The sequence below is a fragment of the Eucalyptus grandis genome, chromosome 11 (assembly GCF_016545825.1).
Source record: "Eucalyptus grandis isolate ANBG69807.140 chromosome 11, ASM1654582v1, whole genome shotgun sequence".
Taxonomy (NCBI): Eukaryota; Viridiplantae; Streptophyta; class Magnoliopsida; order Myrtales; family Myrtaceae; genus Eucalyptus; species Eucalyptus grandis.
In genome coordinates this window covers 49,880,564-49,906,611 of record NC_052622.1, presented here as the reverse complement: position 1 = coordinate 49,906,611, position 26,048 = coordinate 49,880,564, and the positions used below count along the sequence as shown (strand labels likewise).

General features: G+C 37.3%; 2 protein-coding genes across 3 annotated transcripts; one reads left to right on the top strand and one right to left on the bottom strand.

The window, feature by feature from the left end:
- Positions 1-3,876: 3,876 nt before the first annotated feature.
- LOC104430260 lies at positions 3,877-14,170 on the top strand. 2 transcript variants are annotated; one of them, XM_010043011.3, is made up of 18 exons: positions 3,877-4,067; positions 4,155-4,282; positions 4,752-4,872; positions 5,301-5,395; positions 5,837-5,996; positions 6,094-6,232; positions 6,376-6,469; positions 7,014-7,154; positions 7,617-7,717; positions 8,242-8,355; positions 9,621-9,844; positions 11,303-11,361; positions 11,457-11,639; positions 11,735-11,858; positions 11,980-12,038; positions 12,616-12,761; positions 12,875-13,039; positions 13,669-14,170. In XM_010043011.3, the coding sequence occupies exons 2-18, from the start codon at positions 4,222-4,224 to the stop codon at positions 13,966-13,968; spliced, it is 2,286 nt and encodes a 761-aa protein (XP_010041313.2). In that variant the 5' UTR covers positions 3,877-4,067; positions 4,155-4,221; the 3' UTR covers positions 13,969-14,170. The 2 variants fall into 2 exon arrangements, with proteins under 2 accessions (XP_010041313.2, XP_010038366.1); XM_010040064.3 differs by lacking the exon at positions 3,877-4,067 and having other exon boundaries at positions 4,153-4,282; positions 5,291-5,395.
- A 5,029-nt stretch (positions 14,171-19,199) lies between these two features.
- On the bottom strand, positions 19,200-19,622 carry LOC120289985 (CLAVATA3/ESR (CLE)-related protein TDIF-like). The gene has a single exon (XM_039305407.1). It carries the CDS (start codon positions 19,620-19,622, stop codon positions 19,200-19,202), a length of 423 nt encoding a protein of 140 aa, XP_039161341.1.
- Between the last annotated feature and the right edge of the window lie 6,426 nt (positions 19,623-26,048).

The window sequence follows — 26,048 nt, the reverse complement described above, 5'->3', positions numbered from 1 at the left end:
CAAAAATCGTTACTGGCAACGACTAGATCCGACGGCCCATGATGCAACAACATCATTGGACCGGATGGCCCACGAGAAAGTAATCTTTATGGACCAGATGGCGCACGCAGGCTTCAACTCGCTGGATCAAACGGCTCATATGGGCCAACTTTGGCCCATGTTTTCTAGCTCACAAATAGGCCCTTCTCAACCACGAAAAACAATAGTAAAAAAGGAAAAGGTAAATTATATTATGACTATTGTAAGCGTCTGCATCATATGATTGAAAATTGCTAGAAACTACATCGCAAACCTGGAGAAAAAGAAAATGGGAGATTTTCACAAGTTTTTTAGGTATCGAGTCAGCCAACAAACAAATCAATTACCCATTATCAATATCAAGAATTAATGGAAGCTTTGAGGAAATTGGATGCTTTCGATAAGGCTGGGAGCTTCACAAGTACATCTTACTGTTTGATGAACTCAATTTTGAAGGATGCATGGATTATTAATTCAGGTGCTAGTGGCCACATAGTCTATGATAAGGGTTTCTTTTCCAATATCAAGAAATTACCTTTCCCTATATTAGTACAACTTCCAAATGGAAACACTACACGAGTTGCAATAACTGGTACTGTGAATCTCAGTTCTCTCATTACACTTCGAAATGTACTTTATGTGCTTGATTTCCAATTCAATCTCATGTTAGTTAATCAAGTTTCTGAAGAAAATTTCTGTCATGTCTTGTTCACTCTCAATAATTATTTCTTTCAGGCTATTTCGACTGGCAAACTAATGGGCTTGGGTAGAGTTTATCAGGGGCTATATTTTTGGATGGATTTCTCGAGCAATTTTAAATTGTCTTCTATTGAATTCAATAAATCATTTTGTAACAATGTTATCGATGACAAGAATTTTCTTCATTCCTTTGTCCTCAGGGTCCTATCTGCCCTTTGTCAAATCAAACACATGCTCCCTTCCAAAATAGTAATTCCCGAGTAGATGGTATATTTTCATTAATGCATGCTGATGTTTGGGGACCCTGTCATACTTTGCACCACGATGGGTCACGATTTTTCCTCACAATCGTTGATGATTTTTCTCGTGCGGCATGGATATTTCTCATGCAATCCAAAAATCAAGTCTTTTCTCATCTAAGGACTTTTCTTTCCCTATCCAAAACTCAATTTGAAAAAACAATCCATCGAATTAGAACTGGTAATGGAAGAGAGTTCTTCAATGGTGAATGTGCTTCTTTATTTTCCTTGAATGGAATCTTGCATAAGAGTTCTTACACTTATACACCACATCAAAATGGAGCTGTTGAGAGAAAACATCGTCACCTCTTAGAAGTAGCACGTGCCCTTAAGTTTCAAGCATCTATTCCTGAGAATTTTTGAAGAGATTGTATGGTCACAGTAGCATATCTGATTAATCGCATGACATCACGTATTCTGAAAGGGAAGATAAATTTTTAATATTGTATGGAAGGAAACCGGATCTGAACATCTCAGAGTTTTTTGGTGTCTCTGTTATGTAACTACAGTAGGGCACAGGGATAAAATGACACCTCGTGCCCATCAATGCATATTCATGGAATATCTAACCCTAAAAAAAGAATATTGAATTTACGCACCATCCACAGGAGAATTTTTTGTGAGCAGGGATGTTGTCTTTCATGAAGATATTTTTCCCTTCAAAACTCTTACCTCCTTATCTGAAGATGAGAAGACAACTAATTAACACTTCTTATTGGAAGAGGATTTATCTTCGAGAGGAACATTTATTGCTACTACTCTTCCAAGACCAACAGGCGTATTGCCTCAAATGCCAACCGAGACTTCTACCAATCATTCCATTGAAGACCCTCTTGTAGAAGAGCTAGCGTAGATGACAGCTCCCTCAGAAGCAAGCCTTAGTGAAGAATCATCCTTGATGCAACATGAACCGCCACCGCGTTCTAGTCAAGTTACTCGTCCACCGACCTAGACCAAGGATTATATATGTGGTTCTTCAAGATCATCAGGTACTTGTTACCCTATCTCGTCTTATCTTTCATTTGATAGGTTATCATCAGAACATCTATGTTGCATAAGCCGTAATTCTGAAAAATGAGAGCCCTCTAGTTATAATGAGGCGAGAGATGATCCTCGTTGGCAAAGGGCTATGGAGGCTAAATTACATGCTTTGAGAGAAAATCACACTTGGGATGTCGCACCATTACCTACTCATCGCAAACCAATTGGATGTAAGTGGATATATAAAATTAAATATAGAGCATATGGTTCTATAGAAATGTACAAGGCCCGATTGGTGGCAAAAGGCTTTATATAGCGAAAAGGTTTTGACTACCATGAAACTTTTTCGCCCGTGGAAAAGGATGTCACAATTCATTCTTTCTTATCGATTGTTGCTTTTCGTGATTGGCCATTGCATCAAATGGATGTCCATAATGCTTTCTTGCATGGTGATCTAGATGAAGAAATCTACATGGATCTTCCACCAGGATTACGGAGACAGGGGAAGTCTAAGGTATGTCGTCTCCACAAATCTCTTTATGGACTAAAACAAGCCTCTCGGCAATGATACACCAAGTTTACTAATGCACTTATGGCCGCTGGATTCAAACAGTCCAAATATGACTATGCTTTGTTATGTCATTTATTTACTTGATGATTTATGTTGATGACATACTTATCATGGGAAATGATGATTCTGCTGTGAAGACACTTAAGGAGTATCTACATTCCACTTTTCATATCAAAGATTTAGGCTTGCCTAAGTATTTTCTTGGAATTGAGATAGCTCATTCAGATCAAGGAATCCCTTTCAGCCAACAGAAATTCGTAATGGAGATTATAGCAGAAGCAGGACTGTCAGGTTGCAAACCAGCCGTTATTCCTATCAAGCAGAATGCCAAGCTGACTTTTATCGACTATGATTCTGGCATATCTTCTTCTGATGATGATCCGTTATTAAAAGATTCGTCAGGATATCAGAGACTTGTAGGGAAACGTATATATCTCATCATGACTAGGCTAGATATCTACTATGCAATACAGACTCTTAGTCAATTCATGCAAAATCCAAAACAATCTCACATGAATGCAGCCTTGAAGATCGTGTGACACTTGAAGACATGTCCAAGCTTAGGGATACTCCTTTCTCAGAAATGCAACATGGAAACGACGGCTTATTACGATGCGAATTATGCTACATGTCCTATGAGTAGGAGATCTATCACTGAGTTCTGCATCAAATTTGGGGAATCATTGCTCTCATGGAAGACAAAGAAACAGTCTACAATGTCCTTATCTTCAACTGAAGCCAAATACCGTTCTATGGCTAAGACTATTTGTGAAATAGTATGGTTACAAGGTTTACTTCTAGATCTTGGGGCACAAGTTAAGGGATCGACATTACTTGTTTGCGACAATAATTCAGCACTCAAACTTGCAGCAAATCACATAGTACATGAGAGGACAAAGATTGCCATTTTGCTCGAGAGAAGATTCTAGAATGAGTTATTGAAAGAAGAGGGATCAACACCACAGCGCAACCTTCATATGTTTTCAATAAGTCTCTTTGCTAAAGACAACATACATATCTTTTAAGCAAGCTTGACGTTTTATACATATACAAGCCACTAGCTTGAGGGAAGTGTTGGAAGATATTATTTAGAGGATTTGCGATTAATTGTAAATTGATAGGGATCGTTTTTATTTTAGGATTAGAAAGATTGGAAAATGTCGTTTTAACTTTTATTGATTCATGTCTTGTATTATATACACATGTACACATATTACAAAATAGTGAGTACATTTTCTTCTCCAAATTCTCCTGCCCTACGCTTTTCTTCGCTTTTCTTCGTTTTTCTTCTGACAGCTTATAATGAGCTCTGTCTATGGTACTAAGGAGATGCAAAACTAGGAAAAACAACACATCGGTCTGTCCGCTTCCCACCCTTTCGTTTCTCCTGGGCGGGAGGCGGCGGCGTACACACGAGCATCCCCGGCGACTCTGTTCCTCGACCCTTTCTCGCCCCACTCAACAGCAATCCATATAAGCACACCTTCCCTCCGAAATCTGTACGTTAAATTTCGTCTCTTGTACTCTTTCTTTCCTCGTTTTTCTCTCTCTTTCTTCTAATGTCGACGCTTCTTTGTCCATTGAAGTGGTGAAACCGAGACCCGACATCAAGAAACCAGCTGCTTGTGCATTTGGGAAAGGGACGGGGATCATATGGCTGTGAGATACCGTCGTTTGTGGCAAATTTCGAGGTTCTTGCCCCGCGTTTTCGCAGGTCAGGCTGCCTCTTTTGGCTAATTGTCTTGAAGTTTCGACCTTTTTCTTGTTTTGCGTTCGTGTTCGCAGATTGGGATTGTGGGCTTTTGTTATTTTTTGGACGGTCTTTCTTTTCTTTGGGTTGAACTTGCGTTACCTGTTTAACTCAATTTCTTGAACCGACGGGGAAATTAGTATCTGCCTGTGTAACGTTAGGACTGTGCAAGATCAATTTCGACTGAAAGCTGTGATCTTTTGATCAATAGTGGTGTTGCTGCATCTTGTGTAATGTAATCTTCTCTATAGTGAAGAACCCGACTGGGGACTCAACTATGCGAATACTTAGCCATCCTAAGGATGGCTGAACATTTGGTGGTCCCGTCTTGGAGATAGTCCTTTTGCTCGGTTCATTCCTACACATTTGCAGGATATGCTGTTCCAAAAATTATTGTATCTCTTAAAGTTTTGCCTTTTGATTTTATTTACAGGTTATGACTACAGGAGATGCACATCAGCTTTCTGTCTATCTGCTTCCGCTTCAGTTAGTCATAGTCATTTGTGGGAAAGATTTGACATGCCGATTGATAGGAGTTTCTTTGACATGCGAAGGTAATTTGATGCATACTTTGTATTTCTTGTGGTGATTTCTAGAATGATTGTCGATGTCACCAGTCTGAATACACTTTTCTTTCAAAGCATGTCCTCCAGGTCTGATTATAATCTCGAAATCTTAAAAGTTTTGGTGATGGCTGAGAAATGACGCGACCCACTTGATGTGACTAAATCTGTTGATTGTGTCCACTTTCTTATGTCATAGATTATGTAAAGACCTATTTTGTGGAGTAATTTTGTTCTTTCTTTCTTCTTATGAAACTCTGCTATGTTTCAGCCAAATGAAAATGCCTAACTCTTAGATCATTTTAAGATTCACAAGTGATTCCACTGAGGAAAATAAAAGAACTTATGAGTGATTACTTTTTGCCCTGTGAAATGATGCTTGAAATATCTTTTAACTTATCATTTGCAGCCATTTTCAGGATCTCAACACTTTCAGAAGTTCTAAATGATTCTGCACGTGAGGTTGAAAACAGCATTTTATCCTTCATTCAATCCTCATTTAATGCGCTTGAAGGTATGGGAAGCAATATTCAGGAAAAAAGGGCATTTTTTCTATTTTTGCACCCTCATGTTACAAATCTTTTACCCCCCTTCCTTTCATGCTAGAAGGATAGGTTTGCTTGTTATTGTTGTTGGTTGGAGGTTCTTTTCTGTTATCTATTTGAAAATACTTTGGTTGCCTGTTCTTCCATTAATTACGACTTATGATTTTGCTCATCTTTTATGAGGAAATAGAATGTATAATATGGTCTTATGGATTGCTGATAAGTGATAACAGCAGTTGACTTTAAAATCCCTGAAATATTTATACATGGATCACCCTCCCCTTCTCTCTTTCGTGTATCTACGAACCATGCAGGCTTGATTGCACTTGCACGTTGTGCAAAAGTTTTATTTTATGTTGTATCATGTAGTTCTCACTTCTCAGACCCTCTTTTGTAATGATTGTTTACAGGCCCAAATCATTTTTGGTTGAATAAGGTTGAAGCAGATAATGATTGTCTTGGGAGAGTGAAGACATTTTTAGTTCTGCTTGGTCAGTTTGATGCAAATTCTCCATCAATGCGATATCAAGCAGTTAAAACTCTTAGAACAATGAAGTCAATTAAGCAGAGGTAGATGAGCAAGTACTCTTCTAAACCACTTATTGTCTGATTAATTGCATTTCCATGTGTGAGTTTTTTTGTCCCCTCCTTTCTTGTGCCGTTGCAGGTCTCCACATGTCTATGTCATGATTTTTCAGTTTGGCAGTTCAGCTGGTTCCTCTCTTTATCAAACGCATCTTGCTGAATTGATGATAAAGGAGCATGTCAACTTTCCAGTATTGTTTACTAGCGAGAACTTCTCTGAGGTAATATGCTGAAGCTTTGTGCTTCTTGGTAGAGGCTTTGAGGTTTTTGTGGATTTAAATTTGACCTTGTACCTTGACCATCTAAGCTAGTCTACCAGATGATTTGTCTCATTTTTGCATCTTTGGTCCTTTCGTTGTTGCAGATAACAAATGAGCCTTGTTTTTTTTTATATAAAGAATTTAAGAATCCAGTTGTTTTCCTAGAGAAGGATGCCGATGTTGAGATGATTGAAAAAGGTATGTGACATTTCCATTCATAGCATGTTTGGAGATATGTTTGTAAAAGCATGCTGTAATAGTCAGTTTTGAATGGGATAACTCTGCTTTCTATAAAAAAAATTTCTCCTTCCTATATATAAGTCTAGAAGAGGGAGTACTTATTTTGCTCTTGGAAATTGATAGGCTGAGCAATTACCTGCTTGAATATGGTAAAAGTACATATGACATTTTAATAATGCTTTTTTGTCTCGTTGAGTCTGCAGTCTGTTAAGTTGTGCAGAAAGTTACTTTGGTAATATTTATCTTGTTTTCTCCACAAGTGCTTCTCTCCCTACATTCTCCTGCCGGACCCTTTGTTGCCTTTCCTCCGGGATCACCTGCTCACTGGATGTCAGTAAAATGCAGGGTTCCTTTTTCTTTTTTTTTTGGGTAAATGCAGGGTTCCTTTAATCTCTTAGATTTGTAATAATTCAACGTCAATTGTGGTTATGCCTTTTTCTTAATGGTTTATACAACTTTCAGAGATTTGCTCATGCGATCTATCTAGTGATGTATATTACAGCGATTGAGGACTTCGATAAGCTAGACAAAGAGGATTCCGAGCCACCTGTCAGATCCAAAAGCCCACTTTTCAAGCAAAATGATATTGCCAAGGAGCCATGCCTATCTTCTATTGTGCAAAATCTGCTTATTTATTTTCCAGGTATAAAATTTACATCAGCTTAAATTTCAATTGACTTTATGAAACACGGTATTGAAACGCAATAAATTACCAAGAAGTATTGTATCGTAGCTTCATGTTGGTGGTGAAACTTCTTTTTTCATTTCGTGTTTTTACTTAAGCTTTTGAATGGATTTTACCTTGATTAGTGAAAACCATTTGTGGCTGAAAGAAAGCATTACTTGATTCTACAGTAGATGCTTCGAGAGATTATTCTTTTTTCTAAATACGAAGTGCCACTGGGAACTCTAGATGTCACTTCGAGAGGCATGGTTTTATTAGCACTTTTCCCTCATTTTTATGCCTTTGGTGCTGATGTAAAGTATATTTTTGCTCAGCCAGGATGCATCGTTATCACATCTTGTTGCTCTTTTTAGCATATGAAGTATTCTGATTCTCTTCTGTCATATGCTAAATTTTAGTGATTGTTATTCTTTGTTATAGGTTGCGTGACTGCTGATGAGGATGGCAGTCGCTTATTCCTTTCTGACAGCAATCATCATCGAATAATCATATGTGACGGCAGTGGGAAGATTCTGGATTGTGTATGTATGGAATTTGTACTCAATTACAAGTATCTTGATTCGCCATTGGTCTTTGGAGTAGAACATGTGCATATTTCTTACATTATAGTTATGGCATGGACTTTTTCAGCAAAGCAAGCATTTATCTGAGAATTGTGAGGCATAAAGAAACCATGAGCCACCTCTGAGAGCAGTCTCTACCAACAGTTGCTTGTGAGATGCTACATTGTAATGTTTAATTATAGGAAGATTGGGCTAGAAAGGAATTTATAGTAAGTAAAGAACTAGAGGCGTAAATTTGCCAATGCCTACATGATTTCATTTCAATACAATCACTGGCTTTTGCTGATTCTGAATGCATAAATGTTGGAGTCATCACTCTTGTCAATAGCTTTATGCATCTAGTTAGCTTTCTTAAGCAGAGTCTCAAGTACTTTGTCAATTTGATGTGTCAGATAGGATCCTAGACTTGACATTTGTTGACTTCACTTCTTATGTTGGAAAGTAGAGATAACTTACATGACTAAGGCAAAGCAATGTGTCAGATTGGTTCTTTGCCGGGTTTTGAAGATGGTGATTTCGAATCTGCCAAATTGTTCTGTCCTGCATCTTCCTTCTACTATGCCGCAGAGGATTGCCTGTATATCGCAGATTCAGAGGTATGCGTTGACAAATATCTTTTGATACTGACAATTCTAAAGCAGTGGATGAAAATAAAAGTAAAGTTATTCCCTTGAATTCTTGAAACATCTCTCTTTTATTTTAGTGCTAGTTCTTCATTTTCAATTGTTCATATTTGTATTAGAGTGGGTACGTATATTTGTCACAAATAGCATGTGTTAAGTGTAAAATTCTGAGAGCTTGTTTGCAGACCTTGTGCAGTATTCATGCATGCATTAGCAAGAAATAGAATTATCACTTGGTGCATTTTAGAATGTTGGATCTCCTTGGGGCTGTGGGTTTCCGTGGCCACAATTTGTTTAATGCTCGATTCATATATGTATCCTGTATTTGTGGACTTGTTGCGGATAATAGTTGATTCTGTAATATCATTTGGAAGATGGGAACTCTCAACACAGAAAAACGGCTTTTCAGGGTTGTCATGATAGTCTCGTTCATTTGCTGGAAAAAATTTAATACTCTGGGTCATTAATCTTGCTTATGTTAGAAATACTACATTGTACCATTGTCGTCGGGATGTAGTCGAATGTCCTTGAAATGAAGTGAAAGAAAATTAAGATCGTTCAGCTTATCATAATGACATAGGTATCTGAAGCCCAAAGCAACTCATCAAAATGATGCCCTTTTGTGTTTGTTTTTCTGATCCACTGATATTGCTTGGCTGTGGTGTGGTCTTCATGAAAAGCTGATAGCTTAACAAATCTGTTTAAGAAATACTTGTGGGGATTCCATGTGCGTAACAATCATCTTCTTAATCCACCCCTGTATGATTGCGATTTAAAATCTAAATGGTGCCTTATTTAATGGCACATTAAAATCCATTCTTGTTCAAGAAACATATATCCATGTACTACGATGTTGTAATTTGCCTGTCAATTTTAGTTGAATTTCCTGCTATCCTTCTGCTATGTATTGTGCACAGATGTGGTAATTTGTAGTCTCACACACAGCCAATGTTTACATAGTGTAGTATTTTTCTCTTGTTAAGAATGTCCAAGATACGTACATCTTCATACTAGGGATCTCTTGAATCAAAACATCCAACATGAATGCAGTTTATTACCGAAGTTTGTGATATACTAGCTGTTTGCAAATTGACCGTTAATGCTGTAGTATATTTGTTTATCTCGAGAGAGATTACAGAAACTGGTGTTTCCTCCATTGAAATATACCTTTGTTAGTCATAGTCAGTTGTCATGGATTTGTAACATTTCCCATATCACTCATTGTTTGCCTTTAATAGAACCATGCTATTAGGAGAGCAGACATGAGGCACCGGCTTGTCGAGACAATATATCCCAAAGACTATAGCAAAACAAAAGTTACAGTTTGGAGCTGGATCATGAATATGCTGGGTTTGCAAAGGCAGATCATTGCAGACTCTGGAGCTCTTGACACACAGATACTAGTTTATCCTTGGCATATCATGCAACTAGATGCTGATAAATTGTTAATTATAAGCCGCAGGTAAAGGATGCTTGTACAGCTTTTCCCCAACAAATTGCTTAGCTTTGATTGCTCTTTTATGTTTTTTATAACATATGTTATTTTTATGTTTTAAATGTGCTCGAGAAAAAATGACATTTCCTTGGTCTTGATGGTACTCCAGTTAGTTAGTAATGAAGTCCCTTAAATGTTGGCCTTGGATTTCACATTTCTTGACAGGGTTTCATATGTAAGCAGCTGGACTCTTTATAGCATTTCTTGGTTCTTTTAATTGAATCGAGCAATCACTAGAACTCAAAATAAGAATTTTTGCTTTCAGTTTTAAAGGGAGATACTGCACTTACAAGTTTTGTATTTTTCCAATTTGGATAAGTAAGCACGAGAGTTCTTGAAGTTAAGTGTGCAAATGTCTTCTATGGTTCCGCTTGGGAGAATTACAAAAATCAGGGGAATGAAAATGTATGTGGAAAATAGGGGAAGCTTTCAAATTTTAGTGAGAAGGAAACGGAGGGAAAATTTTCAATTTTTAGTGTTTTCCTTCTGCATTTTCTTTTCCTAGCTCTCCTGAACAGAGCATAAAAGCTTAAACTATCAATGACATGGTTTAAATCTAAGTGCCCCCACCAAAAAAAAAAAAAAAAAAAAAGAAAAGAAAAGAAAATGCTGGTATGGTAAAGAAGGCTGATAAGATGACCTGGCCTCAACCAAAGAAGCACTAAATGTGTGGGTGGAAGAGTTGTTGAAACCAATTATGTATAAACACAGGAAACTTATTAATGAGTGAAAGGAGGGTGCCAAGAGTTGAACTCAAAGTCTCCAGCTATGATGCTTTGATAAAGTTGACGACATAAACATTTAAGTTTGATTTTTTTATAAACCAATGCATTTTCACTATACATTTCAAAAAGTGTATTGCACCTTCTTTACGCGTTTGAGGATATCTAAACAAGCCATTTGTCGAGTCCCTGTCGCCTTTAATGAGGTTTTCCTCTCGTAACCAATTTAAAACTTAAAGCAGGAACTTTTCTCAGGAAGTTCAATGGTTCTTTATTTCTGTCAATTCCTCTGTACTGATGGGAGAGGAAAATGAAACTCATCAAAATGGAAGGAGGGAGTTGTAGTAATTTTATGTTCCCTTTCAATTCTTGTAGCTTCGTGAGAAAAGAAAGCAGAGCTTGGGGACCTAAGATTATGTCTGATACACTTAAACAAATATGAGTTGCTTAGGAAACTAAGACTTCTATCTAGATTCTTTAACTTCAACCAAATTCTTCACTGGAGTGAGTTTTTAAATATGCACCTGCATGTTAGTTTGCTTAGAGATTTTAACATGCAAATATCTACTTCTGTCCTAGTTGCATGCCAAAGAGGACTTGCTTAGTACTTTTATTTGGGAGCTATGTATCTGATCCCTTAATGCATTGCACTTTTTTTTAATCTTTTTCATGCTTACTGTATGAGAGTTTGTTGTTCTTGCAGCTTTGAAGCATCATGGATCTTAGATTTGGCTTCAGGGGAGATCAGAGGCATTGTCAAAGGTTTGAAATTAGCTCAATGCACTTTGACCACTTCTCCATTATTGATACAGGTCTCTACTAAAATTGTCTTGTTGAATTGATGAACGGTAAACAAGGATACCAGAAGATATTGGAGAATGGTGAAGAGTTGATTTCAGAGAGAGTAGCACTTTTGAAACAGATCCACTATGATTGGTTGCAGCATCAATCTCTTGCTGATGTAGGAGAAGGGCTCCTTTATAATGATCTTATATCATCTATAACTACCTTGGGAAAGCACACGGTACTATGTGATCCAGGTATCTAACTTTATGTTTAACAATGCAGCTCTATCTGTTGGTAACTTGTTGTACAGTAGGTGCTGATTTGATTTGATTTTTTGTTCTTTTTAAAGTTGGTCACAGGGTTTTGAAACTTGACAGAAGTTCTGGTGAAGTTTCAACTTTTAAGTTATCAAACTTTGGTGTTCTTGGCTTACCTTATTGGTTGGCCTTACCTTTGGAAAGATTTTACACCACGTGAGTGATTAAATATTAATAACGTCAGCACATGTTTACACATGCCTGGCATGTATTTCGTTTCCTTAATAAAAATCATTGATTGTATCTGTTTGCTAATATTGTGAAACCATGCCGACAGTGCTGACGGATTTGAAGGAATGCCAGCTGATCTTGTTCAACGTTTCAGCTTGTTGCCTGGTATTACTCTGGTCTTAAGCCTGATACTTATCTTTGAATTCATGGCCCTTTTGAAATTATCTGGGATATAGTACAAAATAGAGGGGAATGGCAATGGCATAAGAGGAATCATGAAGCTAACCTGATTAAGTGGGGAAGACTTGGTTGCTGTTGTTGGTTCTCATTGCATTCGCAGTTCCACTGATAACTTTTAGGTTGCTTTTGCTCCTAAGTTTCTAGTTTGGGGATCTTTGTCAAAGATTTAATGAGAAGTAGCTGTCCCAAAAAGGTCGTGTTTTGCATGGTGAGACGACCTAGTTTCATTTGTTTTAATTTTTGTTTTATTTGATTCTTGGTATTCAATCCAATTCATATGCTTTTTTAATTGCACGTGCTAAAAACTGTGCCACAGCCTCAACATAGTTTAAATCAAGTAACAATGGAAAGGAAATTGCCAAAGGATGAACCCTCTAGTATAGTTGTATATGGAAGAGCAACTGCAGAGTGATTATGCTAATCCTCAATAACCTGATAAGATAATTGTGCCATTCAGTCAAATATCAAGTCCATCCATTTGAAATCCTTTGTGATGAATCAGGTAGGGTCCACATTAAACTAAATGTGGACATTCCCAATGATACTGAGCTCATGGAGCGAGTACAAGAAGGCAGCATATGGCGCCAGGCCCGGGGAGCTGCTACCATACTCCGTGAATCAGAGGAGGATGTGGGATCTTCAGAAAAGGTAATTTCTCATCTCTAGGAAAAAGACTTGAAATTTGTAATCCGTGGAATCTTATAGACAACTACTTCCATAAATTTGATAGCTTAGAACATTTTCTGCTGGATAAAATCTAGGTTGGTGTGTCCCAAAAATGGTTCGATGAACTGGACAATCTTGCCTTCACCGTGCCTGAGCCGGAGTTGATAGTGGAAGACAATAATGATGCTTCAGACATGAGAATTGATGATAAGAATGTTCGCATTGATTGTGCTGTCAATACAAGTCCTGGTTCTAGTGAGGTATGCTCTCTGAATTCTTTTCTTATATAAATTCAGTTTTTTTTTTTTTTTTTGGTGGTTAAAACTTACATAAATTCAGTTGCCTTAACGGTTAATATGCTCCATCTCACCGCTTAACATGCTAAAATCTCTAGTCTTCTCAACTATCAAAGCGGGTAGACTTGGAGATTTAATTGTTCTTGATTGTTCAACTTTGTCGACTGAAGAATTGGTTCAATGAGCTCTAAAAGACTGAAGTGATATTTTCTTGGCTTTTAATTTGTTGAATCACTTTCTTCTGCTTCTGAGGTTTCTTGACTTTCTTAGTAACAATAGATATTCCGTCTAAATAGTAAACACAGGTAATGAAATAGATTATACACTCAATAATGCATAATCATTCAATTCTAATACAAACAGCTGCTATGCACCTTTCCTTTTTAAAATGAGGCAATACCAATTCTTTTATGATTCTACAAACTGATTCATTTCATTTTCACTCTAGCACCTTCTTACTTGGCATCCTCGGTCCCGTCATCCAGAGCTCTTTCCTGCACAATTAGAAGTGATGCTTCTTCACTAATTAGGTTGCTTTGTGATTCTCGTCTCTTAACATTTAACTGGTACTAATTCTTCTTACTTCAATATAGGTCATAGTTTACGCAGCTCTTTATTTGAGGCTTAGAAGGAACTTAAATGTACTAGAGGACGATCGTGAAATATATGCCGGAGTACTTTCAGATCTTCTGGTGCCGAAGAGCAGTGGAAAAAGGGGTAGGGATCTCTGCCGTGAGATTTTGTTGAAGTCCACCACAGATTTGAGGGAACTCGTATTTGTTAAACCCTTAAATGTTAGAATAAAGTTTGACACACTTAATCACCCGAAAGCAGATAATTCGAGAGACATTATATTGACGGAATCCTCCATCGAGGTTAGTGCATCATTATGAGGATCGATTTTTTCTGTGTGCGGGGGATTGATTTTAATTATTTCAGGCCTCCTTACGGTGCAAGTGCCAAAACCAAAATTTTGTCATACCTGTAATGCCTATGTTGTGACTATATGTCAGTACAATTGTTGGCCATTTTTGAATGATCCGCAAGGTCAATGAATAAAGATTTTGCTATACGAGGTTTTCGGTCCTTCATATACTACCGCCTTTGGAAGCTGTTTCTTGTACTTAAACTAGTCTTATGTCGGCCCTTCCATGACGTTCAATTTTCCATTTCCTCCGAATGTGTCTATGAGAGACAGGCATCGGCAATTCTTTTCTTTTCTTGTGTGTGGGTTCAGAAGTGCTCGCATCTAAAATGTAGATGCCTGAGCAAACAATAAAATGAAACCCTCAAATTTCAATTGCTTCCAGTCCCTTTAATTGCATTATTAGTCGAGGAGAGACATAAGCTTTTGAGAAAATTTACTTGGGTGGTCAAAGTTGATGTGTGTGCGGCAAATCCCGTATTCGAATCATAGCAATTTTTCGCTCAAAGTAGACTTAGGGCCATGTCCGGCACTTCGAAGGTAAAGCCTTACCAGTCTATGAAAGATGGTGCCGATTATGTTGCATGTATCTGTAGGGATCCAACAAAGTTTGGTAGAGGGTTAACATCACGAAGAACTCTAAATTAATACTCACGATAAATTTATCTAAATAAATTTTTGATCACCAAATATCTCAAATTAGTACATTTATAACAAATTTATTTCAAACTAATTTGTTGATTACCAAAAACTTCAAATTAATATACTCATGACAAATATTACAAAAAATCTCAAATTTGTATATTTGTGATAAATTTATCTTTTATGAGTCTCCGTTAAATTAGATTAATATAATGAAAAATCACCAAACTAGTAAACTTATTACAAAAGGAATGCAAAATCCTAAATCCGTATACCTATTAACTATCACATGTCATCTAAATTAGTAAATTAACGGTAAAATTTAAAGGAAATTAGCAAAAGGTAAATTTTTCATAGGTGTATTAGTTTAAGGTTCTTTTTAAACAAAAAAATTAGTTTGTAGTAAATTTATCACAAGTACTAATTTAGAGTTTTTCAAGGTATCGATCCTTTGGTAAATCACATGAAAACAGGTCTTTAGCATCGGTTCAATACTTCGTTTCATCACATTCTGGTATCATCCATCAAAAGTTAGAAGAGATCTGTAGATGTCTGCTAGAACTTCATATATACCTGGTTGGGGAGAGCACACTTTGATCCCCATCATTAAGGTCCTCAATGCCCAGTTAACAAAGATTTCATTCATATCGCGTGGTCCATTGACTTTGCTTTAGTTTCTCTTTCAAGACATTAAAGAGAGCCTCGCTTTTGGGATTGGACAACACTAATTATTAACGGGGGATTGATGGATCTGCCCCCACGTTGTAGTGCTGGTGCTCAACAATCTTCTGTTGCTCCTACAGACATTCTTTTTGGGACATTTGAAAAACATAGATTGTCTCATGTGTTCAAATTAACTCTCGGATCTGGATCTTAAATTGGATGGAGGACCTGATTATCGACACTGTAGCGACACTTGGTATTCTTTGATTTGTACATGCTGGTTTGTATCGTGTCCAGCTTGTTTCAGGAGATACGTCCTCAGCATTTGATTCAAAGAAACCTCTTTTCTTTGGCTTACATACATAGAGAACACTCTTGATTCAAAGAAACCTCTTTTGGGTTTCATCTCAACCTGCGACTTGCTCCTGGGCGTGGAAGAAAATCCTCCAGCTTAGAAAGCATTTCAGAACTTTGTTTAGGTGGAAAATTGGTAATGGCATATCGGTATCCTTATGGCATGATTACTGGCTTCCATGTGGCCCTCTTGATGGATTTGTTCCGCCCGTGTTTAGGGACAATATGCGGCTCCCTTATAATGCAGTAGTTGCTGACTTATACACCCCGTTAGGTGACTCGTTCTCTCGGATATTAACCAGATGGGGTGTAGCTTTACCAACTTTGGAGGCTTATAATGATAAGTTTATTTGGTGTGGCGATCCATCAGCCTCCTTCTCGGTCGCATCTACATGGAATGTCATTAGAACCAAGAGAGATCGGGTGGAGTGGGCTTCTTTGATTTGGGATATTGATATAGTCCCGCGCCATCAGTTTATTCTATGGCTTATATCTAGAAACCGTCTTCCCACTCAGGTGAGGTTGTTAAATCAAGGTCGAATTGATTTTAATCTATGTGCTTTTTGTAGTGAAGAACCGGACTCAATCGAACACCTATTCTTCCGGTGTCGCATCTCCGCCTCCTTGGCCTTTTTTTGGGCGGCCAGATGTAACTTGCCATGGAGGAATAGATGTTGGAGTGAGGCGCTCACTTGGGCCAGGAAATTCCTCATGGGGAAGGATTTTTACCACAGGATAGTTCGATTCTCCTTCGGTGCGTTGTGCCATCTCATTTGGAAGAAGAGGAATTCGATTATCTTCGGGGGCGAATCCTTGGTAATCCCTGCCCTTAAAAATCACCTAATCAAGGTGGTTAAGGACAAAGCACTTACATTCACGGAAGTTCTTCCTTCTCCGAGGAACAGAAGACTGCAAAGGGGGTGGGGATTCCACCCAATGATCTTTTCATCTGTAGCTATTCCTCTTTAGGGTGCTGGTGTTTCGGTCTGCTCTTGTTCTTGTACTTACAGGTGCCTTCCTCCTCCGTTCTCCGCTTTCAGCTTTGAGGGCTTGAGGGATGGGGACGCTACGGGTTCCTGTTGTTACGGCTTGTTTGTTCGTTTCATAGCTTTTGTGTTCTTGCTGGCGCCCTCGGGCTTTTATCGGATCCCCGTCACTCTTGCTCCTTTGTTAAGAGTGCTTGTTTGGATCCGTTCTTTTGTACATTTGTCCTCATCATTAATATTATTACCTTTACCAAAAAAAAAAAAAAAGAGAACACTCCGATCGGAGAGGATGTTCACTCCTGAATTGCTATGGGATGAATTCTTTCTCAACCCATGGCATCGATTTGCTCCCGTGGGGATGGAGCCACAGAAAGTTGATACATAATTAAGAGAATGCTTGAAGTATCTCCAAAGAACTTATTTTTTCTTTATTATATTTAAATTCATACTTCCAAATCTAAATCCAAGTCTGCTTGGTAGTGCTACAGTTGTGCAGTAGTTTGTGGCCATGCCCTGGTGTGCTATGCTGTAAAACACTGCAATTCAGTCTTTTTAGGAGAAATTATTGAATCATTTCTAAACAAATTTTCTATATGTTAATATACTCCTAAACTTTTCAAATTTTTATTAAGTTCTAAACCTTTACACGAAATTTCAATGTAGTCATTTTGGTTAATTTTCACTGGAAATCGTTAACATATCAATGTGCCACGTAGGAGAACTGGTCCCACATCAATAATTTTTGACAAAAATTAACTAAAATGACTAAACTAAAATTTTGCACAAATGTTTAAAACTAAATAGGTAAAACTTAAATATTTAAAACTGAATTAGTATTCGTATAATATGTTTATGACTAATAAGGTAATTTTCCCCGTGTTTAATATGATACATCTGTCAAAGATGTCAAACTGTTTTTCAAAAGCTGATGCTGCTTTGATTTGATAGGTTGCAGCTACAAAAAATTTGTAAACACCTTATGCTAAACCCCTTTATGTGACTATAGATAAATGCTTCTTTACTCTAGGTGCTTCAACCACCATTATCAAGTAACTAGATAAACATATTAAATGAGTAGAGATCATTTTAGCACGTCGCCTACACAAAATGTCTTTAATTTTTCAAGGGTAATCAACATCAACTTTCTGCGTCATCTTTTCCTATCTTTTGTTTTGCTGAGATCACAATGATGTCCCATTTCGTGCAGCAATTCTGCAATTAATCGTCGAGCAATTTTGTATGATATGAATCTGAGCTCAAAAGGGGGTATCACCCGATGTTGAAGAGAGAGAGAGAGAGAGAGTTCTTTTTTTCTTTGCCTGCCTTATGATGTAGAGAAACCCATCATGGCTCATATGATTGGAGGTGTATAATTCAAACCAGAGGGAAATGAGACTGTTGCAGACTGATTATTATCAAATCATAGGCTGATCCTGACCTTAGCTTTTTCTTTTCGATGATGTGTTTTTTTTTTCTTTGACAAGACAAAAGCAAAAGTCACCAAAAAAAAAAAAAAAAAAAACTTAAAGACCTCCCCCTCAAATAATTCTCTCTCTCTCTTTCTCTCTCTCCTTCTCTCTCTCTCTCTCTCAAATGCAATTCTGCAAAACATACACTTCTCTCTGACAACTTTGCCTTCTTGTTGTGGCTCAGATTCCCTTCTTATCTCTCTCTCTCTCTCTGTGAAAGAAAGCCTCTTTCTTGAACCCCAGACAACATCAATAATGCAGGAAACTTCATGCAGCCTCCCCGGGGAACCATACATTTTCTTTCTTCCTCTACTGTCGTTTGCTTCATTTTGTTTGCCCTCCTAAGTTTGCCCTTTGTTTAGCTGAAAATTTAAACTTCTGCATTATAATTACTTAAAACAAGAACTCCACAATCTAATAACAATTCCCAGGCCATGTGCTTAAGTTTTCTCTAGCGAGAGCAGTAACCCTAACTCCCCCCTCTCTCTCTCCATCCCTCCCTTAGACCTTAGACCTGTGAAGAGAAGGAAACGAAGCTCAGAGAGGGGAAGAGAGCAAACCCAATTAATTTCTGTTATGCTCTACAAACTATAAAGATCACTGGGCAGTTCTTTCTTTTGGCCCATTCGTAGATTCACTAGCTAGAATGGCACATGCTTTGACGGCAAGGCCATAAATTTCAACACCTGAAATGACGATGTCATGCACCTGTATGTGCTCCTTTTTCTCTTGTCTGATCAAATATAGCAAATAAAGTTTCACAAGTTTTATCCCTCCTCCAGCTTCATCTATCACGAAAAACAAATCTATATAAAACATTCAAATAAGATATACCATCAAAGAGTATATGTTTGCTATACATTTTATAGAAAACAAAAAGGGAGAGCGACACCAAAAAAGAAAGCAGAGACTAGAGACGAGATGATACTAGAAAGTAATTAACAAACCCTCTCACTGAAGACAAAGCAGTATTAATGGCTGACTTGGAAACAGTAAACTACAAAGCCAATAGCTTCTCACTTCTAATCGCTCTTCCATGCATCTCCGTCCCGTTTCCATGAATCCCACCCATGCTTGGCTCTAATTCATCGGTTTGATATTGGGTTCGGACCGCTCGGGACCTCGTGAGCTCCGGCTGCAAATTGTCGTGAAGGAGCCTTGCGGTTATTGGCCTTCTTAGGGTGGAAGCTCACAGTAGATGAAGATGACGATGAAGATGATGACTCCATGGAGTGATCCGATGATGAGAGGAGAAGCCTTCGAGTGATGATTAATGACGAGGAGGAGGGCACAAGTGACGGCTTTTCGGCATGGTCCATTGGTTGGGTCATCAATACAAGGAACCCGAAGCTGAGAAGGGAGAGGACGAGGAAGAAGCCGATGAAGAGATGGTTGAGCTTTGTGTCGCTTTCTGAGAGCGGTGATGATGTTGAAGAAGAAGAAGAAGCTGCCATGCAATCAAAGAATAGAAACCACCCCCCAATAGCCCACAAGAGATCAATATCCATGAACCAGAGCACCCAAGGCTAATTGAAGGCTCAGAGAGAAGCGAGAAGAGAGAGAGAGAGAGAAGAGAGAGAGAGAGAGAGAGAGAGAGAGAGAGGGAAGAGAGAGGGAAGAGAGAGGAAAGAAACTTCAGCAAAAGCGAAAGGAAGGGAGGTTTTGAAATTCGGTACACATTTGAGTGTGTTGAAAGAGAACCCTTCCAAAAGACCAACTTAGCAATTTGAAGTGTATGTGAAAGGTTGTCGGGGAATAAGTGCTTCATTTTACCCAAATTGCCCTTGGTCTAAGTTCTAGGTTTCCTGTGTCGCGAGGGTAAGAAATTAGTTTCGAAGTTTATATTCGCTACATGCTGCTTTAGGTGCATGACATGCGTCTTTTTAAATTAACACATATTTATTCGATGCACTATGCGTAAACTTTTCATATTACCATCTATTTTAACACAATTTTTAGGCAGAACTTAAGTCTATTTGAACCATCAAATCGAATTAATGTAATGTAAAAACCAATGAACCCCACTTATCTTTTTTATGCGAATGGAGTGGAGGACATACATGCACCCGGTTCATGAATATATGTCTCACTACGTGTCTTTTTTTCTATTCAAATTTCACATGTTCTGTACGTATTGATGCTCTCTTAGCCTAGATATCTGATCTACGGTAACCTAAACGAGTGATAAGGACAACTCTTCTCAACGCACCAGACAAGTAACGAGGGCAAACCTTTTGCCCTCCTACAAGAGAAATGCTGTTTTCAGCACAAAGGAAAGCATTCTTTTGCTAAGATCTGCAGTGTCTTTCCTATGGATTATTGAAGACATTTACGTACATATTTGGTAGCTTGTCAACGTGTGATCGTTGTCAAGCATCTGCGTTGCTTGAGGTTTGAAAAGATAGGACCTCGATCCATGCATGTTTTTGGGATCCAACTCAATGATTACACCTCTCTAAAGCTACTAACCCGTTAGACTCAGCCAAACAAAATCCAAATAGTAGGAATAGATAGTAACTCGTTAATCATTTCTCCAGGGAAAGACATTCATCTCCACATCTATTGCAACAAGCATGTGAATACATATATGGCAAGAAGCTAAAATTACGAGAAAGGAGAGGGGCATTAGAGTAAATTTTCCCAAAGAAGCTAGCAAATGTGTATAGTATAGCTTATTATATTTTATTTTTATATGGAGTCAAATTGGTCCAGTCCGTAAAATCTGAAAAAAATGGAAAAAGCATCCTGAAAGGAAAAGACAGTGGGCACTCGAAAGTAAAGGGGAGGAGGTGCGGAAGGAGAGGTGTTGGCTTTTCTTGCTTGGACGGTACCGAAAGATTTATAATCTTTCTTTGACTTGGAAACAACTAATGAAAAAAAAAACCATTAATCGATAATTAAATTAATGAGACGCGTGTCATTTGTTGTTGAACGTAAATTATCGAGCACAAGTCATGTTTTCTTGTCTCATTCGCTTTAGTCCACAATATACAGACTATAGGTCAGTAGGACTTGCTGTTCTTTTTTTTTTCTTTTTTGTTACAAGGTAAAAAATTTCAAGGAATAGTTCCATTGTTAACATCTACATTTCCCCTTTATAGCAGCTTATATATCTTTTCTGTTTCTTTTTTCTTTTTTTGAGTATGTGAATATTCGAAAGAGAAAAGAGGAATTGGGTGAGTTGCTGAGAGAGAGGGGGAGTAAACTTTCAATTAGATCAATTGAAAATCGAGTTTTGCATATAAAGTGAAAAATGGAACTTCATGGAGAAATATCAACATTATGCTAGCATTACGGTCATTGTCACTTCTCTTTAATTTGACGGATGCTTTGAAAACCGAATGTTGGATGGCAAGGAAATTGGCCATTCGATAAAGTTGAGGCTGCCTTGAGATATATGACTATTTAAACCAACTACTTTGGTAAAATCCACCCATCATAATGTTGGAAAATCTCGTGGCATTGAAGGTAACTTAATAATCAAAATGCATTTTTTCCATGTAACAATTATATCAATTGACATTATGAGTTATGCATCTATCAGATCAATACAAAACGCACATATGCACAAAATATATATATTGAGAGGCTCTTAGAGCATAACTTGACCACCAAAATTATGAAATATCAAAATCAAGCACTTTAAAATTTCAGCAAATAATGTTTTTTTATGAGAGATTTCTTATCTTGATCTATGAATATCCCATTTAACTCATAGATTAGTTTAGACGCAAGTTAAAACTCATATGAATATCCCAAAAAGGGAGTTTGCAAACACGATTAAATAGCGCCACAATAATATTTTTCAAAAATAAGAATGAATTTCATGACGATTGATGACTTGCAATTAAATTGGGTGAATAATCCCATGATACTCAAAAGAATGTGAGAATTGAAAAAAGAAAATATCATTTTTTTTTTTTTTTGGAAATTTAGTGAAAGTTTGATAGTCATAACAAATAAGGACATTCGTTTAATTTATGATACAAAATTAGCAAACGTCAAATTGAATGGGAATAAGAGGTATTTCCTCTCTTTTTCCAGTTAAATTTCTATTACTAAAAGACTTTATTAATTTTTTTCACTACGGCATTCTTCAGTTCTTCTTTATGTGCTCCAGCCAATCTTTTGGCTAGTCGTATTCTTTGCTATCTCCATTTCCGAGTCTACATCATGCCCTAATGGCCTTTGGCTGGTCAATGCATCCTACTAAGCCTCTATGATATCGGCACCCTTTACTTTTGTAATTCATGCCTAAGCCACTCCCCAATTGATATGGATCTGCTCATTGTGTAAATTTTTTCCTCAAACCTCAATTTCTTTTAGGAGTGAGGATTTGATATTAACCTACCTCATTTAGGACCATAACCTTTTTGGTAATGCTGGTGTTTTAAATAAAAACATTCAGGTGGGTGTGGGGCTAAGATTGATTCAATCCTCCTTTTCAATCAAGTGCATTGGCCAATTAAGACATCAAAAGCATGTAAAACATATAATAAAATAACCTTCTTTGACTTATACGTTGAGTAATTGTGAACATGAGCAAATAATGCTCAGAAAAGGAGCGAGTGGGTCCAGGAGGAAATTTGGTTTCTTTGGAAACAAAAAATAGTTAAAAAAGAAAATAGAAAAAAAAAATGGCACAGAAAACAAAGCATACTGTTCACCGTAAAAATAAAATAAAATAAGAAAGATTTGCTTCTCTTCTCCATCGTGAATGAAGAAAGGCCAAAGGGACGTGTATGTTCCCATGGTGGGTGACGAATGGGTCCCCTACAGAACCCTCGCTACATGATCTAACAGAGATTTGTACGTCGAGGACAAACCCGTCATTTTGCGGGATTTACAACTTTTTCAACAAATCAGTGTCTTATCATTATCAAGCAAAAAAGAAAAAGAAAAAAAAAACATGCTTTATGCGCATTTATATTGAATATCTTTAGGGAAAAGTAAATAAAAAGATTAGCTTTGTGCTTATATTTATACCGAAATATCTAAGTTGCGGTTCTCATTAATGTGAGTTTATGGCAAGAGAGGTTGCGATTGACAGTTTGAAAAAGATTTAATTGGCCAAAACAATAAAAGAGAAAATGAAAATATTAGACAAGGATGATATGAACATCTCACCTACTTTGCAATGTCTAAACCACTCTTTTCACCCTATGTGCATGTGCATATGCATGCGTGGATTGTTGATGTATTCCATTGGCTTGTCCGTTTGCATTTAGACAAATTCATGGTTAAATTCACCACATTCGAAGAGGTTCGAAGGAGGAAAAGCAATCTCGTTTTTCACCTCAGGCGATGTCTTTCATTCTTTGACACGCCCATGTGGTGGGTTTGCAATCTTCCATGACAATCCTTGCTGCTAAAAGTCAAAGAAGTGGACCTTAGTGGAATAATATAATACCATTCTCGATCTTGTTGAGAACCCTGGAAATCAGGAATGCTTTTCGACCAGGAGGACTATGCCACCTTTTATGAAATGATGATCAGCTGACCCCCACCCCCATATAACAAAAACAATGATAAAAGAAATTAATTATGATGAAATTATGATCATCGATAGGGAGAGAAATTATCAAAAGAGTTATAAATTTATTATATCTCAATTAAGTCAGTCATAAAATTTTTAATTTGATCAATTTAGTCCCGTATATTTTAATGATTTGTTAATATTGTCATTTTGTCCTTTTTTTTTGTGTAAAATCACTAATGTAAATGTCAATTATCCTACATGGTATCGAAACGTGCTGACATAGATAATTTTTATAAATGTTTATATTTTTTCTTTTCCTTTTTTCTTCTAAGCCCAACGAGGGCCAATCAATCCTCATCAACCACAAACAAGACTCAGCAACCCTTGCTGGCCATTGGGCAAGGGCCGCAACCTAGCTCATGCTTGTGGTCAATGAGGGCAACTCTCCTCAAACTTGGTGAGGAAAAGAAAAAAGAAAAGAAAAGAATTTAAATATGTCAACACAAGACATACTGCGTGATTTGGCTAGTGTCCATATTAGCAATTTATGGCAAACAAATCGTCAAAAGGCTTAAAAATAAATAAGTCAAATTGAAAGATTTAAAATTGGATTGACACAAATGCAATAGGTTTATGACTTTTCTAGTAATTTTCCTTTAGTACGTTGTTGAGTGGCAAAACCAATGTCACATACTAAGTGTTCTAACCCAAATTGTCAACAAGTTGTGATCATAGCGAAAGACTGTTGCACTAGTCTTAATATGATGGTAGAAGTTTAGGTGCGTAAGAGCTTGTGTTTTCTAGTTAACCATGATAATGGTTTTCCTTTGCTTATGTTTTCGACCTAAAAAGAGGTTATATGTATTTGCACATGTTTTATTCTTCCTTTTTGCAGTCAGGTGAACTCACGAATCAGTTTTGGGATCTCAGAGTAAGTTAATTTCACGAAGATCGGAAAAATTTAAAGTGCAGTGTGTTTTACATGGTTACATATAGGAGTCAAGTGGGGCAAAATTGGAACCAAAGAATGCATCCAATTGATTAACTAGGTTTAGATCTTGGACATGTCCGGGAGCTAAAATCAAGGGAATAGAATAACAAAAAGATGAGTGGGACATGGAGGAAAGGAATTCCTTGAACTAAATCAAAAATGTATGGACAAAGAAAAACTTAGATTAAAAATGAGGCAAACTATGTTATCAACAAAGAATATGTTATGCTTTGAAGACTTTCTGTCTAACACATAACTTTGTCAAGTAGGTGACTTTTCTGTCATTCAACGAATTCCATTCCCAATTCTGGAGATGGAAATTCCGAAGGAATAAGTTCTTGGGTGTTGCAAGGCATCACTTTTGAAAAAAGCATGTAATCATGTAACCCGTTTTTCAAAGGGTTTATGTTCTTGACGTTGTTCCTTTCACACTCCCAAGTGGAATCGATCTGGGGAGAACCCTAGAAATTAGCACCTCGTGACTTCTTCTCAGCTGCTTTTTTGGGTTCTTCAAGAGCAACTCTTGACAAAAACGTGATTCTTTTTTTTTTCTTTGAAATAATTTAGGTCTCGAAGTTAGTGAAGTCAATCCTCGTTTAGTGCTGTGTTAGGACATCCCTTGCTGTAAAGTTCTTGGTTGGAGCAAGTTGGCCGCCTAATCGAATCCACTCCTGATACGTCTAGCCCAACTGGCATTTTTACGTTGTAGAAGAAAAGAACATTGTTTTGAGTAAGCTCATCACTTTTTGTATACATATATCGTACGTATTAATATAATTAACATAAATAAACATGGATTAGAAATCGTGGGTTGTCCAGTGTTTGAGTGAAAACATCAAATTTAAACACGCATTCTTGCAAAAACCCTAAATGGTATGGGAACCGCACGTCACGCATATGAATTCTCTTTTTTATTTATTTATTGATAGAGAGTCAATTTTTGCAGGCTATACAGTTTAATTGAAAGGCACTTCTCACCGGCCCAGTGCCATTGGATACCGTAAAGTCATATTCCACAATAAATATGCTAGACCGTACAAGACCATGCATGCTACGTAATACCTATCCTCTCTTTTTCTCCTTTAATAAAGTATATGATAATTCCTCTTTTGTGGAGCTTTCCGTTGCCCTAATTATAATATTTGTCATAGATTTTAGGCAAGCTTTCAGGTGCTTTAGGGATTTAATTATTTTTTATTATTCTGGTCAAAGATTATATACATTAGTCAAATCTTGGGGAAGAGGAAGTCCCAATAATTTTACATACATACACATATATATTAACTTGTACCTTTCACTTGCATGCATGTGCTGTCCCCTCCGTTGAAAGAGGTGTTAAGAGTCGAGGTGAGGAGACTACTTGGAATTCTTTTTGGATCATTTGATCGACTTAACGAGTTCTTTGAATTGTAACCAGCTTTATTCATGGAGGAAAAAAAATTACCAGGACAAAACGCTCCAATC

Coding starts and splice junctions, on each gene's coding strand:
- LOC104430260 (XM_010043011.3), top strand. CDS start 4,222: ATGGCTGTGAGATACCGTCGTTTGTGGCAAATTTCGAGGTTCTTGCCC. Junction 6,233..6,375: donor CTAGCGAGAACTTCTCTGAG/GTAATATGCTGA, acceptor TCGTTGTTGCAG/ATAACAAATGAGCCTTGTTT. Junction 12,762..12,874: donor ATGTGGGATCTTCAGAAAAG/GTAATTTCTCAT, acceptor GATAAAATCTAG/GTTGGTGTGTCCCAAAAATG.
- LOC120289985 (XM_039305407.1), bottom strand. CDS start 19,622: ATGGATATTGATCTCTTGTGGGCTATTGGGGGGTGGTTTCTATTCTTT.